Source organism: Melanotaenia boesemani, chromosome 14, assembly GCF_017639745.1.
Source record: "Melanotaenia boesemani isolate fMelBoe1 chromosome 14, fMelBoe1.pri, whole genome shotgun sequence".
Classification (NCBI taxonomy): domain Eukaryota; kingdom Metazoa; phylum Chordata; class Actinopteri; order Atheriniformes; family Melanotaeniidae; genus Melanotaenia; species Melanotaenia boesemani.
Window position 1 is genome coordinate 28,167,671 of NC_055695.1, and position 18,241 is coordinate 28,185,911.

At 40.1% G+C, this 18,241-nt stretch overlaps 1 protein-coding gene across 1 annotated transcript; it reads left to right on the forward strand.

Annotated features, from left to right (window-relative positions):
* The first annotated feature begins 397 nt into the window (after positions 1-397).
* On the forward strand, positions 398-17,919 carry LOC121653683 (sodium-dependent phosphate transport protein 2B-like). Its single transcript, XM_042007324.1, has 11 exons — positions 398-511; positions 605-733; positions 902-1,045; positions 1,203-1,314; positions 1,399-1,594; positions 1,674-1,769; positions 1,916-2,027; positions 2,716-2,883; positions 3,146-3,262; positions 3,346-3,470; positions 17,292-17,919. Exons 1-11 carry the CDS (start codon positions 409-411, stop codon positions 17,826-17,828), a joined length of 1,839 nt encoding a protein of 612 aa, XP_041863258.1. The 5' UTR covers positions 398-408; the 3' UTR covers positions 17,829-17,919.
* Positions 17,920-18,241: the final 322 nt, after the last annotated feature.

Here is an 18,241-nt window from a genome sequence, read left to right on the forward strand (position 1 = left end):
ATTATTTAAAACGGTGCTCTTCTGTGCACTTCTTTTTTTCTTTTTTTTTTTTAAAGAAGCTTCAAGCATCTTTGATCTGGGATTCCTCCTTTGGCATGTAATTTGATATTTACACAGCTAGAGAGTATACTGAACAGTGTAATTCATCCCTTTTTAACAGTAAATGTATTAAAACACGTTGAAGTGATGAAGGTTTAATAACTACAACATTTGTGTTTATAACTACGCTTTTGTAGCTTTTTTAACAGTCATGGCTTCAAGACCACAAGCGGGGACAGATTTCTCCTCCACTATGAGTACGTCCTTTTCCTGGTTCATTGTAAACTTTCTTGAGCAACATATTCAATTTATTTTCCTCAAACATTCCCTCCTGCCTTAGGTAACAAAGCTTGGGATAAAGAAGAAGCCATGCCACCAGCTTGCTTCACTTTAGACCTGGTGTGTGAGGAGCCCCCAGAAGAAGATCCCTGGGATCCCCCAGGCTTCAAAGACACAGGGATCAAATGGTCAGGTGAGGCAGGTCTTCATTCTAACTAGTCCTGCTCAGGGCTGATATCCTCACAAACCCTGACAGAGTGTTCGGTGTTTCTTGTTTTTCCTACAGAGTTGGATACAAAAGGAAAGATTATGAGAGTGCTGACTGCTATATTGAAGCTGGTTCTGCTTCTTGGACTTCTGTACATGTTTATCTGCTCATTGGATATTCTCAGCTCTGCTTTCCAACTAGTTGGAGGTAAAAAAAAAAGAAAAAAAGAAAAAAGAAAGAAAGAAAATCAGAATTTACAGTCAGTGCTGTTAGTCATACCCATCTCATCTATTTCATTTGTTCTGTACCACGACCAGTGGAGAGCTCGTGTAATGCATCCGGAGTGCTGTGTTATTAACCTGAAGATGTTTTCAGGTAAAGCCGCCGGTGACATCTTCCAGGACAATGCTGTGTTGTCCAACCCTGTGGCTGGTCTTGTGATTGGAGTGTTAGTCACAGTGCTGGTTCAGAGCTCCAGCACCTCCTCCTCTATTGTTGTCAGCATGGTGTCCTCTGGCTGTAAGTAGACACATGACTTTACTGACTTTAGATAGTAAATACACACATAATGCAGCAAATCTGCACATTTGAGAAGCTGGAATCATCACTGCCTTTCAGTTGGTCGCTGCATCTTCAGGATATGACACAATGCCTTAAAGCTATGTTTGTTTTTCAGTGCTGGAGGTCAAGTCTGCAGTGCCGATCATCATGGGAGCCAACATCGGAACATCAGTCACCAATACTATCGTAGCTATGATGCAAGCAGGAGACCGAAATGAGTTTCGCAGGTAACCCAAAGCAAGTTATGATTAAAAAAAAGAATCAGAAAGGCTGATGCCATGTGTTCACAAGCAGGTTCCTGCACTTTTTAGGGCTTTTGCAGGCGCGACAGTGGATGATTTCTTCAACTGGCTGTCTGTGCTGATTCTTCTGCCCTTGGAAGTAGCCACTGGAGTTCTGTACAAACTCACCCACCTTCTGATCGAATCTTTCAACATCCAGAGCGGAGACAACGCTCCCGATCTGCTCAACGTCATCACAGACCCTCTTACAAACTCCATCATTGAGGTGATAATGACACCAACAAGATGATGCAGAATTAATGTTAAAGCAAAAAACTTTGTTTAAAATAAACCATTTCTCTAAGCTGGACAAATCTGTCATTGCTGGGATTGTGACTGGTGATCCAGCAGCAAGAAACAAGAGTCTGGTGAAGAGATGGTGCAAAACACTAACCAACACGGTAACAGTCTGATATTTTCCTCATATTGTGACCACAGTGACTCCGTTGTTAGATCGTGCTTTATAAAAAGACAAGTCTTAGAATGATTATCATCTGCAGCTGCATTATTTTCTGGGGCTGATTCTTGTTTTTGTCGTCTCTCTCAGAGTATCGTGAATACTACTGTGACCGAATGCCCTGCAGGTGCTGTCTGCTGGGAGGAGGGAAACCAGACCATTACCCAGATTAACTCAACTGTGACCGAAAACCTAGAGAAATGTAAGCGTGCCTCCATTTCGAGGGCAAAAGGGACACTGTTAAGGAAAACTCTCGAATGACAGACACTCAGATAGTGAGAAGACACAACTGTTTATTGCAATTACAGGAGTCCATACAGTCAGTAGATACATAAAAACACAGGTTGACAGACACAATGAACTGGCGTTTAGCTTAGGACAATTCCTTACAATCTGGAAACTATCCCCGCCCCTGGTATAGGACCCCACTAAAGTGAGGGTTTACGATGACCGAGCAGAACGGTAGTAAATCCCTGTTCTCTCTCCCAGAGGCAAGGCAAGCCAAATTTATTTGTACCACAATTTCATGTATAAGACAATTCCAAGTGCAGAGGCATACTAAAGTAAGACAGTCTTGTAAAAACAGTTCTGGTTACATAATTTCTGATTATCTGTCTCCCTTGCAAATAGTCACAATATCATCAGTACAGTATTATGCTATCAGACACCTGAGTGCCACATGACCATAAAATAGATTGCTTCTTCACTTTTCTGCCTCAGCACGATCAAATACCATCAGAAAGTTATAATCCCTTACATGCCAGCCACAGTTTGCTTCACATATACAGTAAATACACATTTTTCCTACAAAACCAAATTTTTACTGTTCATAGTTGTTACATAATTTAAGGCCAGAGTTGACGCTTCACCTCTTCAACTGTCCTTTGCAGGCAAACACATCTTTGCCAATGTTAACTTGCCAGACCTCGCCGTCGGCCTCATTCTCCTGGCTCTGTCTCTGCTCGTCCTCTGCACCTGCCTCATCCTCATTGTCAAGCTCCTCAACTCCATGCTGAAAGGACAGGTGGCTGTGGTCATCAAGAAGGTGATCAACACAGGTACAGAAATGAAAGAAAACATATGCTCTGACCGGCCTGTTTGATAGTCAGCACACCTGTTTTGGTGGTGATGCTTGATGAGCAGCACAGGTACAGCCCCCCCTGTTGCTTCTAGCCCACCTCCAGGTCCAGCAGTCCTGCTGTGTGATGCACAAAGCTCAGGCACAAGTCCTGTTTTTAACAGAAATCCTCTTTTGCTTTGACTAAGTCATCATAAAGTGCTTACTTCATCATGTAACCTTGTTTTTCTGTTTTACTACAGACTTCCCGTTCCCCTTCAGCTGGGTGACCGGCTATATTGCTATTTTGGTGGGAGCAGGAATGACCTTTATTGTTCAGAGTAGTTCCGTCTTCACCTCAGCTATTACACCTCTTGTTGGTAAGTCACCATTAACACAATGATTACACTCTGTTAATATTTTAATTCACACCAGGACTTAAATCTTGTTCTTCTTTCAACAGGAATTGGTGTCATTAGTCTTGAGAGAGCTTATCCTCTGACACTGGGGTCAAACATCGGTACAACAACCACATCCATACTTGCTGCTATGGCCAGTCCTGGAGAAACATTATCAAACTCTCTGCAGGTACGATGTTTTTTAAATGTCTTTTAATAAGCCTGTTTACAATCAGACATGTTGTGCAAGTTCATGCTTCTCATGAACTAGTTCAAAGTTCAGTTCTCACAGGTTAAAAAGGATAGTTTATGTTCATAGTTCACCAATTCAGTTTTAACTAGTTCAAAGTTCAGCTCATTTAAAATGTTTTTTAGGTTGGAAGTGAGAATGAAAGACTGGACAGAAGAAAAAAAAAGAAATTCAAATGTGACTTGCAATGTAGTCAGTTATATTAGACCTTAAATTCTATCACACAATAAATATGTATGTGGAACAGATGTGTGGGAAAGGAAAAAAAAAAACAACCTCTGTCAGGGCTATAGAAGTTCAGTTTTTGTTGAACAGTTATGTTTAGCTTTATCTCGTCTCTAAATTCAAAGCAAGAAAAAAATGCTGCAAAATGTAGAAATATTATAAGATACACTCTCATACGGGAAATAAGATGATTTAATTCCATGCTTCCATGAGGTAGACTATCTTTCAGCAGTCTCAAACCAGAATGGGAAATATATAGTTGGTTTAGTTTAGATTAGTTTATTATTTAGGACCCCAAATAGCTACAGCGTGGCTGCAGCTATTCTTCCTAGGGTCTGTTAACAAAACAGCTTCACAAAGAAGGCTCAAAATAGTAAAATTACAACAATGCCTACGTCTAATTGTGTTATGCATCGTATGAAGCTATCAGGCATGCTCAAAAATGGTATAATTGCTCTAAAAACGTAACATGCTGTACATCTTGCTGGATGGTGGTGTGATACCACAGGTTTGAACCCATTTTGACCCGATGTTTTCAGTTTACATCAGCCATTAAAAAATAACACAGTTACATTTGTGTGACTTCCTTGCAATGCTTCTGTCCTTTGGACATGTGGTCATACATATTAAACACATACATACATACATACATATTATTGTTAAATTTTTAGTGTTGTACTAGTTGTGTATCTCAGCTAATTTTGGGGGTTTTAGGGATTTCCATTAGATTCCATCCACCCATCCATTTTCTTCCACTTATCTGGGGTCAGGTCATGGGGGCAGCAACCTAAGCATGAAAGCCCAGACTTCCCTCTCCGCAGCCACAATCACCAGTTCGTCTGGGAGATCCCGATGCAGTCCACCTAGCAGGATCCACAAGATCATGAAATCACAGGAGGAGTGGAGAATCACAAGATTCCAGTCCAGGGGAAGGGAGAGGGGAGCGATGCTGCAGAGGCGTGTCAACCGAGACAGCCCTACAGTATCCAGAGCCTTAAGGAACTCCAGACAGACCTCATCCATCCCTGGGGCCCTGCCACTGAGGAGCTTTTTAACCACCTCAGCAACCTCAGCCCCAGAGACAGGAGTTCCTCTTATCCTGCCGATACCCATCAGCGGCCTTCAGAGTGCAACAGGCCAAAAAGGCACAATAGGACTCCTTCTTTAGCATGACGGCATCCCTCACTGCTGGTGTCCACCAACAAGATCTGGGATTTCTGCCACGACAGGCACCGATGACCTTACGCCCACAGCTCCAGCTGGCTGCCTCAACAATACAGGCATGGAACACAGCCCACTCAGACTCTATGTCCCCTGCCTCACCTAGGACATGGTTGAAGCTCTGCCGGAGATGGGAGTTGAAACTCATTCTGACAAGGGACTCCGCCAGACGTTCCCAGCAGACCCTCACAACATGTTTGGGTCTGCCAAGCCTGACTGGCATCCTCTCCTGTCTTCTAAACCAACTCACCACCATGTGGTGATCAGTTTAAAGCTCTGCCCCTCTCCTCACCCGAGTGTCCAAGACATGCAGCTGCAAGAGTGATGATAACACTACATCTAGACTAGAGTGTCCTGGTGCCAAGTGCACATGTAGACACTCTTATGCCCAAACATGGTGTTTGTTATGGACAATCCATGACAAGCGTATAAGTCCAATACAAAACACCAGTCGGATTCAGATCAGGGGGTCTGTTCCTCCCAGTCACGCCCCTTCAGGTCTCAATGTCATTGCCCATGTGAGTATTGAAGTCCCCCAGCAGAACGATGGAGTCCCTCCTTCCCCGCCAGGGAGGTGATGTTCTATGTCCTTAGAGCAGAAATCCTCTTTTGCTTTGACTAAGTCATCATAAAGTGCTTACTTCATCATGTAACCTTGTTTTTCTGTTTTACTACAGACTTCCCGTTCCCCTTCAGCTGGGTGACCGGCTATATTGCTATTTTGGTGGGAGCAGGAATGACCTTCCTTGTTCAGAGTAGTTCCGTCTTCACCTCAGCTATTACACCTCTTGTTGGTAAGTCACCATTAACACAATGATTACACTCTGTTAATATTTTAATTTACACCAGGACTTAAATCTTGTTCTTCTTTCAACAGGAATTGGTGTCATTAGTCTTGAGAGAGCTTATCCTCTGACACTGGGGTCAAACATCGGTACAACAACCACATCCATACTTGCTGCTATGGCCAGTCCTGGAGAAACATTATCAAACTCTCTGCAGGTACGATGTTTTTTAAATGTCTTTTAATAAGCCTGTTTACAATCAGACATGTTGTGCAAGTTCATGCTTCTCATGAACTAGTTCAAAGTTCAGTTCTCACAGGTTAAAAAGGATAGTTTATGTTCATAGTTCACCAATTCAATTTTAACTAGTTCAAAGTTCAGCTCATTTAAATATTTTTTTAGGTTAGAAGTAAGAATAAAAGACTGGACTTCAGCTAGAAAAGAAATTCAAATGTGACTTGCAATGTAGTCAATTGTATTAGACCCTAAATTCTATCACACAATAAATATGCACGTGGAACAGATGTGTTGGGAAAAGGACAAAAACACCTTTTTCTGTGTTAGAAACATTTATTTTTGTTAAAACAGAAAAAATGCTGCACAATGTAGAAATATTATAAGATATTTTCTCATACTGGACAGATGGTTTATTTCCACGTGACTTTTCAAACTAGGAGTTGATGAAGCTGACGTTCTAACTTGTTTTTATGCGCAGGCGGACATAATTTGCACAAAAATGTTATATTTCATTTTCAAATGATACGTAATATTCTCTTAAATAATCATAGTAGACGAGGCATCTGATGTGCACGCTGCGTCTGCAGCTCCACTTCCCTCATTTCCACCGGGTGTCTGGCTGCACCACGGTTTTGTTCTGATTCCGAGGCGCATCAATCCACACCGGGAACATATCAGGTATGGAGTGCCCACGACTGTAGGCTGTCTGCTTGGATCTGCAAGATCACAAAATCACAGGACAATTAGAGAATCTTGTGATTCCTCACTTCCAGAATAAATGCCTCGTCATCCATGCTGGAAAAAAAAAAAAAAAAAAAAAAAACTGAGACCCCCTGACCGGTTAGACATAATGTTTACATGGTTAAGCAGGGCAAAGCTGCACAGAGGCTTTTATTTTGAAAAATACCTGACGTTTTTACACTGCTCCCGTGTCTGATTTCCTGTCTGCCTCTATCTGAACTTCTGAGTTTGATGCATTCTCGGTGTGTGCTTTGTCTAAAATAGACTCGGCATCTAAAAACTTTACAACAGACTAAAGACAGAGGTGGATTAGACCCACCCAACTTTAATCACCATTTCTTAGCTAACAAGCTGCAGTATATCTCCAAATGGCATAAACCTAGTGGTCTAGAGTCTAGACGAACCATGGTTAGATGTAGAGCAAGCATTGTGTGAGGATCTAGATATCTCTGACCTGCTATTCATCAACTCAGCCATCAAACCTCATAACTTTGCTGTCGGGCACAAATCCCCTATGTCCAAAATTCAGGATTTTTTTCCACACTTCATACATCGGTACTATTGGTCACCGTTTATGTCTGCCTGTAGTTTTACAAATATTTAGCCAAAGATATATGATGTAAAACACAATACCAAGTTTGATGACATTATTTTCAATTATTACAAAAGCCATACAGTTTTATTCATTTCTTAAAAGATAACAGATCTGGACAATAGGAGGTTTGCACTCGACAGCTGCGATAAGTGTTTTAAAAGCTTAAACATCAATTCCTCTTTAATAACTTGGTGGGAATTTCTGAAAATAACCAAGTCTTCACTTATTCCATGTAAGCTTACACCCATCTGGAACAACCCTGACATCCTGCGAAACAAAAGATGATTAACTTCACTCAATAGAAAAATAAAGGAATAAAACAGAACATATAATAGAAAAAGGAAACTTCTTCTCATTTGATATACTCAGTTCACAATATGGGATCAATAGCACTACATTTTTAGAATATCACCAGCTTAAATCTATTATGTGTAAAAAAAAATATACCATCTCCCGGGAATCAGACAACTAATGAATCTGGAAAAATCCAAAAATCCAGATTCCCATCCACGAGGTATCCAGAAGATGCATGTTTGTTTGATTTCCCACAGATCCTACTTTAGATCTCTCTGCATACTGACAGCATCTTTGGCAGATCATGTTCACAAATCACGGAAAATACATCGACCATATGAGACGGATGCCTGCCGGATATTTGCAGATTTTTCATTTATGCAGTGGAACCCGATGTCTGATTTACTAGTTCTCTTCTTTAATTATATAGTTTGGCATGTAGCCATAATTAAAATGTGAGTCTTTAATTTTGGTTTCTGTACCATTATCATGTTGTACCAATGACTAGCCGGACCAAATTACACATTACCATTTCAATAAGCATTTATGAAATGATTATTGTCATATTAAACTATATAAAATATCAGCATTATTAACTGAACGGTTTATAAAGTAGTCTAATAAATCAGGTGTGTTTCAATCTACATAACAGCACTGATGAATGAAAATATATTAGACATAAAAAACAGACCAATCATTTTTATTTATTTATTTTATTAAAGCACACAATCTGAAGTTTCATTTCAAATAAATGCATTTGATGCCTCACAGAGGCTGCCTCCGGGCCTTCTGCGATGCACCATCCTGTAGGACATCTTTTATAGCTCAATAAGTTGGCACCGACACCTTTCTAAAATGTCTGAGTCTTTTTACCCTCCATTCAGGTGGATACACTTTCCATGTTTCTTTGTCTTCACTGTCTGTTTCCTTGTCGCTTATCAGGCCTGCAGGCACCCCTTCAAAGTATCTGTACTCCTCATCTGGTAAAATGGAGAAAGCAACAGATTAGCATGAATTTTAAAGCTTAAACAAAAACATTTGTTAGATGTTAGTCTTGATAGTGACTAGGTCAATGAGAACACTTTTTTTTTACCTGTCCAGCATCCTAATATACAGAACGGCGGTCTGTGTGCCATACCCTGCTTGACAGATTTTCTCTACCAGGGGAGACATGTTACATACATGGCTGCCCTTGATATTTTTATTATTTTTATTGTAATCTTGTTTTCTTTAGTTTTTTATATGTCAGTGCTGAACCTGACAGGGAGATAGAGGGAGAGAGAAAAAAGGGAGAAAAGGACAGGATTAAAATGTGGAAATATGTCTAGGCTGCCTAAAGCACATCACAAAAAACAATATAAACAACCACAGTACTACATGATGCATAAAGAAAATAGGATAATGATGATATGAAAGTACAATAGTCATCAAACATACCTGTAGAGAAACATACCAACACAAACATCAGCTACATCTAGTCAGAAGCGGATGGAGAGACAAGCACGTTTGTGAGCATGCAACAAGGAGGAAATGTGTGCTTGCAAGGGGGGCGTGACCACGCCGCACCCCGAAGCATCAGCAGGGAATGGGGGGAGCCCGAGGCCCCAAAGGCCCATCAGGTCCACAGAGCACCGAGCCCAGGACAGCCAAAGCAGAGAGAGCAGCGGCCCACTCAGCCCACAGCAGAGGGGCCCGGCACGACGGGGCAGGGGCACCAGACAGCCCAGGGCGACGGTGAGCAGGCCCAGTGGGTGCCAGGCACTGCAGCGTGGGCCACACGGAGGGCAGGCACCCCACAGGTCCAAGGACCACCAATCCCCCCCAGCAGAGCCCTGCCCAGGGACCCGATGGAGCCCGACTGCCCCAGGCAAAACCACCACGGGCCACGTCAACCCAACACCAAGGCCAGGCACCCTAGGGATAAGAACATGTCCACAGTTTGAGTTTTGTTTTTTTTTGTTTGTTTTTTTTTTACACAGTTTTTTTTACATTGATATACATTTATAGTGTAAATATGCAGGATTTTAACAAAGCTTATTTCTATCCTTAGTCTCTTATAGTTACAAACGCCAGTTTCAGTCTGTTTGAAACAGACTAAATACAGGAAGCAGACTTCAAAAAAACAGTGCATTGTGGGTTCAGGACAACGATATTGTCGGCAAACATAAACACAATATATGCGCGTGTGGGACAATAGGTAGTAAGAATGTCTTGTGATAAGACGTGGAAGAACTCTGTAAAATCTGCTAGGATCTGATGCAGCTCCATAGTTTGCTGTTATGTGTTAATCAGGAGTTGTACTGCATTAACAAATAGATTGAAGGGTTTCTTTTTTTGTTAGTTGTTTCGGCTTGTTACAGCACTGTCTCTGGTGGTGAGGGGGAAATAATATTTAAATTCTCCTATTTGTTTAAGTAAAAACCTGCGTGAGCACAAACTTGGTCCGGCATAATATTGTACCCCCCAACTGAGCATAGTCCCACACTGGACCAAGTATGGTGGACTCCCTGGTGTGAATGAACCCATTGACATATATACAAAGACGCCGCACTGGTTACCGCTTCGCATGTCAAAGGCCCCATTATATTGGTCCTGGCAAGTTATCAATTTTCAGTAGGACTGAACAGGGACACCCCGATCTTCTGCAGTTTGTAACACTCTTAACATGATCACCAGGAATTCATTTTCATAATAAGAATGAACAGGCACTGCTCATTTGTAATATTGTTATCGAGCCTATATAGTTGATTATATGTGAGACCCTTTAGTCCAACTTCAGACACAATCTGACAGCATCTAAAAGAACATAGAACCTTTTCAGTACTACAGGGTATTTTTAAATCAACATTTATTACTGTTGCAATGGTTGTCAATGGTTTAATGCATTTCTTAAAAACCTTTTTGTAAGTGGTTGTGTTAATTTTCATAGTATGGTGTTTAAAAATGACAAGGGGTTTCAAAATGCTGTGCCATTTCTATTTAACTACATCATGATAAAAGAGATCGCTTTATGGATGCATTTATGTACAACACATCTTACTGCTTTACATAGGGACAACTTTTAAACCAGAGGATTCAAATATAAATATATATTGTGTTAAACAGGAAAAAGAAAAAAACTAACAAAAAAAAATCACATTTACACCTGGTTTTACCTTTCCTTTTGACTGTAATTTTTCCCACCCATTATGTATTTAACTTACTTTAATCCCAATAAAAACGCTTGATTATTATATTATTATTAGTATGTATTAGCTTGTGGAAGAGAACAAAGAACTTGATTCATTGGGTGTTGTTTTTAAAAATTGTGGTTACTACACAACTTTCAACAAGAAGATCCAGAAATCCAGAAACTCGTAATCCCAAATTGACAAATCATAAAGGCAGATTTGAGCTCACGGGGTGTCTGCGTAACCGCCGTAGGCCGTAGGCTCGGCGCGCACCTCTTCCACATGGATATTTACACTAGATGCCGCATTCGGGCCTGTCGGTACGTCAACACAGCTGTCATCTTGGACCATGGTTTTAGACCCGGTCAGATCAGTCAGACTGTGTCAGACAGTGTGTGAAACCAAAATGCCAGATTTTTGTGCTGCATACAGATGTTCTTGTAAAAGAAACACTGAAACCAAAAAACAAGGGTTAATATTTCACAAGTAAGAAGTGGTTTTATATTATTTAACTGTTATGAACTTGTTGAATTTGACGTATTTCTTAAGCTAATATAAATTAAACTGGCTTATGTCAGGACAAGAAAATAAAAAAAATAAAAAAAACGTTTTTGTTAGTAAGACGATGATTACAGTAAGATGATTGAAGGGGCATTTGGCAATCACCCACTTCATATAATTGTGCTAAGTAGGTCATGTCATTTCCACATTATCTATTAAATCAGTTTCATGGCGCTAACATTAACTTTAACTGCTGAACTGTAGCTACAGAAGAATTGAGAACTGAGTGATGTTCAGATGGAGTTGTTTTGTATGTTTCCAAAAGATAAATGGAGGAGGCGGCATGGGTAGCAGCACGTCTTAGTACCAAAGGACTTTTCAGTCATCTGCAGCCGTCATTTTAACCTTTACAGGACTGGAGAGTCAACTGGTTTAAAGGAAGAAGTGATACCATCCATTTTTAATTTTCCTGATCATCTTTGCAAAGTTAGTGTCATGACAATTTCTCATGTAATTATAATATAATAATAAATATATAAATATAATTACACAATGGAGTGCCCACTAAATTATAATAAAACACACTATTAGAAATGGTCCCTTTTGAATGAACCTTTAAGTACTTACTCATAAATTTCTCTCGTCTTGAATTCTATGTTTATTTTATTTTCTTTGACATGTTAAAAAAAAACGCCTGTTTTATATTGGTGTTGTGTTCTTTGGTTCCTTTATTGGGTTAATTACTTGTTGGGCTTGTAACATCAGAGGTAAATTTGGGTTCTTTATTTTGTATCAAAATGGCAAGAGGAACAGATATAACTTTAACTGAGGTATTTCACTTTGGAGGTATTGTGGTAAATTTTTAATTTAGGCAATCATTTTTTGAATGAGTGTTTGTTTTTGTTTTTCTGTTTTTTTTGTTTTTTTTAACTCATTCCTTTATTCCTTCATTCATTTTCTGAACCACTTAGTCCATTATGGGTCGCAGGTAAGCTGGAGCCTATCCCAGCATTAACAGGTGAGAGGCAGGGTACACCTGGACAGGTCACAGGGCCACACACATAGGGGACAAACAACCATTCACACTTGCACACACTCACTGCTAGGGAGAATTTAGAGTCATCAATTAACCTAACATGCATGTCTTTGGATGGTGGGAGGAAGCTGGAGAACCCGGAGAGAACCCACTCACACACAGGGAGAGCATGCAAACTCAACACAGAAAGACCACCGCCCTCAAGGTTCGAACCTCCCCCAAGCCGAGATTCGAACCGACGACCTTTTTGCTGTGAGGCTGCGGTGCTAACCACCACACTACCTTCCTTTATTTTTTATTTATTTATATTTATTTTTTTATATTTTATATTATTCATATTATAAATATAACTTCATATGGCATCACTATTATTATTGCATAGTATTGTAGAAAAAAATTCTGTATGGGTGTGTGTCTGAGAATGTGTATGATATAAAATAATAAAAAATAATAATAATAATGATAAAAATAATCTGTCGTATTATAAATATGTGTCATTTTAATAAAGCAAAAGGACTGAAAATCGGTTAAAAATTCAGCGACTTATGGTGATTTTCATCGTTGATAGATCTCTGCCTCTGTTGAATAATGTAGTAAGTAGACACTGCTTACCCCAGCCCAAGATTGTGAGTTTTGAAGAGCAGTTGAAATCATTAAATCTATTTGTGTGTGTGTGTGTGTGTGTGTGTGAGAGAGAGAGAGACAGAGAGAGAGAGAGAGGGTGTCTCTCATGTTACAGCTCTTTTAGGAAATTGTTAGATGTGTTATCTTTAACCCTTATGCCCTCCTTGGACAGTTTTGTCCTTTTTGCTCAACTTTTGTATTTTACTTGGTGATAATTTGGGCTGTGTCGCAGCTAGTGATTTTGCAATAATTCTTCCTTTTAGACAGATTTTTAAATTTTGGTTTCCATACCCCTCATGTTAGTGACATGCGGTGAAGTTTATGGTTGGTGAGACACTGATTTACAATTGTAAGAACTGAAAAGAACATCTTATTTCAATATTCATTCAACAGCATGCAACTGGTAATGCTTCATATCCTATCAGCATTCCTCTTTCAGTTACACTCACACACCCACAGTAAGAAAAGTAGCTACTGGCGTCCTAAAAGTCGCTAGAAATCGCTGAATGACATCATCTAATGTGTTTAATAGCCTGGTACATGGAGGCTGCTGTGGAGAGGAATGTCATGGGAAAGGCAAAAATGGACGAAAAGACAAGCTAAAAATGTTTAAAAATGCAAAGCTAATAAAAATAAAACAAATTCTTTGGTTAATATTTTCTTTTATTCTAGTTTAATTTTATTAAGTGTACGTTGTTTTCTAATTAGGAGGCTGCAACATTTCACAACACTTGTTTTCCTCCACGCTCTTCATTAATAGACATTAATATCTGACGGTAAGCCAGAGATCATCCTGCAGCAGCTTTGAACATTTCATTTTCAGCCTGGTCATGAAACAGGTGATCATCTCCTGCTCTGAATGCAGCTACAGCTGCTGCCAGAAGCCTCTTCTGGTTGCTTTTGGACAGGGGAGGGGCCTCGCAGCAGCACCCACTCCTCATTATTTCATATACGTCAGTCTACAAAAGTCTCCAATACTGGAAAAGTTGCTAGATTTGTCCCTAGTTGCTTTACAAAAACAAACAAACAAACAAAAAAAGGTCGCTAAGTTGGCAACACTCACACACTGTGTTGGTGTGTGAGTGCGCCCCCTTGAGGTGAGGCAGAGTACTGTTTGCCTCACCTGCTGACTTTTCTCTGCACCCTATTGTACGATAAACGGAAATATTTCTCTCACAAATACATTAAATATATTACACAGACTGTAGAGAGTCATGGTGTTTAACAAATATTTCTGTAAAATTAATATTGGCGATATGCTGAAAAATAGAAAAACGCACGTGTCATGCAACCCAGTTTGCATTGGATGGCACAGTCAGAGCTGAGGCACAGCTCGCCGTGTCTCCACCGGGGTTTCTGCACTGGATTTGATCGGGAAATACTCAAATTTGGCAATTTTTACTTGATAAACTTTCAAAAACGTGTTAGAGTCATACTGAAAATGCATTTTTAACACAGATCAGTGGAAAATATTAATGTTTATTGTATGTTTTTTTTCTTTATCATGACAGGTGAGGCACTGCCTCACCCGCCTCCCCTGAGCGCACGTTACTACCTCACTTGTATTTTTCTGTTGTAGAATTTTGCACTCTCTGGTGACCCTTGTGGACAAAAGTGTGTGGACACACACACACACACACAAGATCACTCTTAGCACCATCTGGTGGTTTGATTATGCCATTATATAACTAGCAAAAGTAAGATTTCCAGTAGTGCATATGGTATGTTTCTTGTGTTTTGGTGTCTAAGTGTAATTAAAACTGAGAGGCGAGTCGCCACAGGGTGCAGCCGAGGAGGCCACTTAGATGGCCCCGTCCTCTCCATCCCACATGACGTGAACGCCTCCCAAGTCCCTACATGTGTGTGTGTGTGTGTGTGAGAGAGAGAGAGAGAGAGAGAGAGAGAGAGAGAGAGAAAGAAAGAAAGAAAATGGGAAAGAAGAGGGTTCTGGGGATGTAAGCCCAGAGGGAAGTGAACTCTGTGCTGAGCCAGAAACCACAACCCAACACAGTAGCAATTACGGATGTTAATGTATATGGCTGTATGTTCTGTACTTACCATCCGAGGTTCAGTAAAGTTCAGAAGTTACTAAACAGATATTCCTTGTTGTGTGAAGTATTTTCTACGGAAGCGTGGAGCTGTCACCCAAATAAAAAAAGAATTGGACCTTATCGCGTTATAACGTGATATGTTTATTGTAAAAACGTAAAACGTATCACGTTATAACGTGATACTTTATTGTAAAAACGTAAAACGTATCACGTTATAACGTGATACTTTATTGTAATAACGTGAAACGTATCACGTTATAACGTGATAAGTTTATTATAAGAACATAGCCTGTACTGTATGCAGATGTTGTTACGATCTATATTGGAGCAAAATACATTTTATGGAAAATATACTCATCAAGCAGAAACTTTTCAGTTCTTTTTGACAATGATTAATTGTTCTACTCTGGTTTATTGTTGTACAGAAATGTGGGACAGTTATGAGAAACACGTAGGTCACCTGCCTGCGCACAGTGAGACGGTGTGTGTGTGTGTGTGTCTGAATTGCCACAGAGCAGGCATCCCCAACTTGGGACCTCTTGAGCCAGTGTCCTGCAGGTTTTCAGTATGTCCATACTGCAGCACACCTGACTCAAATAATGGGTCGGTAAGAGGCTGGTGCAGACCTGGTTTATTATTGCACACAAGACCGTTATAAGCAACACGGTGCGTCACCTGCCTGCACGCAGTGAGACGGTGCGTGCATGTGTCTGAGTGGCAATAGAGTGTGTGCGCTGCTTTCAGTTAATAATATGTTGTCTCCTGACAATAAAAATGAAAATTATAAAGGCTTTATGCACCGCTGGGACTGGGAGAAATAAGTTGCCGACACAAAGACGTGGTCCTGTCTACTTAAAGGGTGCAACGTCAACAAGTGTCCTCCAAGCTTCATCAAATCTCTCCAATGAAGTAAAACTTAATCCCATGTAGTAAATTAGGAATTTCTCTGGAAATAATAAACCATACTGAAAACCTGCAGGACACTGACTCAAGAGGTCCCAGGTTGGGGATGTCTGCTCTGTGGCAATTCAGACACACACACCGTCTCACTGTGCGCAGGCAGGTGACCTACGTGTTTCTCATAACTGCCCCACATTTCTGTACAACAATAAACCAGAGTAGAACAATTAATCATTGTCAAAAAGAACTGAAAAGTTTCTGCTTGATGAGCATATTTTCCATAAAATGTATTTAGCTCCAATATAGGTCGTAACAACATCTGCATTCAGTACAGGCTATGTTCTTATAATAAACTTATCACGTTATAACGTGATACGTTTCACGTTATTACAATAAAGTATCACGTTATAACGTGATACGTTTTACGTTTTTACAATAAAGTATCACGTTATAACGTGATACGTTTTACGTTTTTACAATAAAGTATCACGTTATAACGTGATAAGGTCCGATTTTATTTTTATTTGGGTGACAGCTCCACGCTTCCGTAATTTTCCACCCACGCACAGTCAGACAAAGTAGTATTACTCACGTCAGAGGTCCCAGCACAACACTATGGGGTCTGTTAACAAAAGAGCTTCGTTGCACTTTTGTTGTTCTATTCAAAGAAAGCTCAAAATGGTAAAATTACAACAATGCCTATATCTACATGTGTTATGCATCGTGTGAAGCTATCAGGCATGCTCAAAAATGGCATAATTACTACTTTTAAGATTCTAAAAATGTAACATGCTGTAGCTTCATTTTGCTGAATGATGGTGTCACACCACAGGTTTGAACCCAGTTTGACCCAGTGTAATCAGACTTTTCACTAATTGGATTTTTTTCACTTTTCATCAGGCATTAAATAATACACAGTTACATTTGTGTGACTTCTTGCGATGGTACTGTCCTTTGGACATGTGGTAATACGAATACATACATACATATTATTGTGAAATTAGGCAATGTTTTCTGTACTAGTTCTGTATCTCAGCTACTTTTGGGATTTTTAGGGATTTCCTTTAGATTAGATGCTCAGAGGATCACCAGAGGATGCTTCATATTAACATTTTCAGAGTACATTTGCGCTAAGAACTAAATAAAAATTCAAATAGTTGCCAGATAGTAATCCTGTTGCTTATGCACTGAAATACCTGCAAAACTGATGAAATATGATGTTAACCGCTGATCTGACTGTAAAACAACAATGGTGAATATAGTACACCAGCAAATCCAAATATCCAGGCTCAGAGAGCTTTCAGAAATGTTTTACAATTTATTTTTATTTTTTTGTTTTTATATTCATGTGAATGTGACCTTTTTTATGTTTTTTCTTTAGATTGCACTTTGTCAATTCTTCTTTAACATCATGGGCATCTTGCTGTGGTATACGATCCCAATCACACGAGTACCAATCAGGTTGGCCAGAGGGCTGGGGAACCGAACAGCCAAGTACCGCTGGATTCCTGCTGTCTACCTCATCCTGTGCTTCTTGGTTCTTCCTCTGAGCATATTCGGCCTGTCAATGGCTGGCTGGCAGGTCCTGGTTGGCGTGGGTGTACCCATTATTGTCTTGCTTATATTTGTGATCATTGTCAATGTGATGCAGTCTCGATGCCCCCGTTACCTCCCCAAAGCTCTACGCAACTGGGACTTTTTGCCCCGACCCCTGCACTCCATGGCACCATGGGATGCCGCGCTGACCCGGGCCCTGGGCTTCTGCCGCAAACACTGTTGCTGCTGCTGTAGATGCAGCAACTGCTGCAGAAAAGATGAAGAGGATGAAAAGATCTCGACGAGCAGCAGGAAGAGCCTGGAGATGTACGATAACCCAGCCATGTGTAAAGATGAAGATGTTAAAGCGACACATCTTTAACATTTTTTAGATACATTTGTGTTCATAAACAAAACTTAATGCAGTTATATATATTTTATACACTGGTAATTGTTCACAGCTTCTCAGGTTGTGGAACGTTCTGGATTATCTGATGTATGAACCATCATGCTGGAGAGTATTTTTAAATGTCTGTTTTTCATTTGAATCAGATGCTGAGTAAGAAGTTAGTTCTAGTACCCACTAGAACTTTTTTATTCAAGTTATAGCTCAGATAAAGCTGTTCATGTGTTCCACATGAGTGATGAGAAGATTAACATAGATGTGTTCATTTAACATATCCCCTTGTAAGTGAGCACATCCATATCTGATGTGCCCGTGAAAAGCTGATTTGTGTGACAGGGACTTCAGACTGACATGCTGCACAGAGTTTAACTCCAGTTCAGTTGACATAA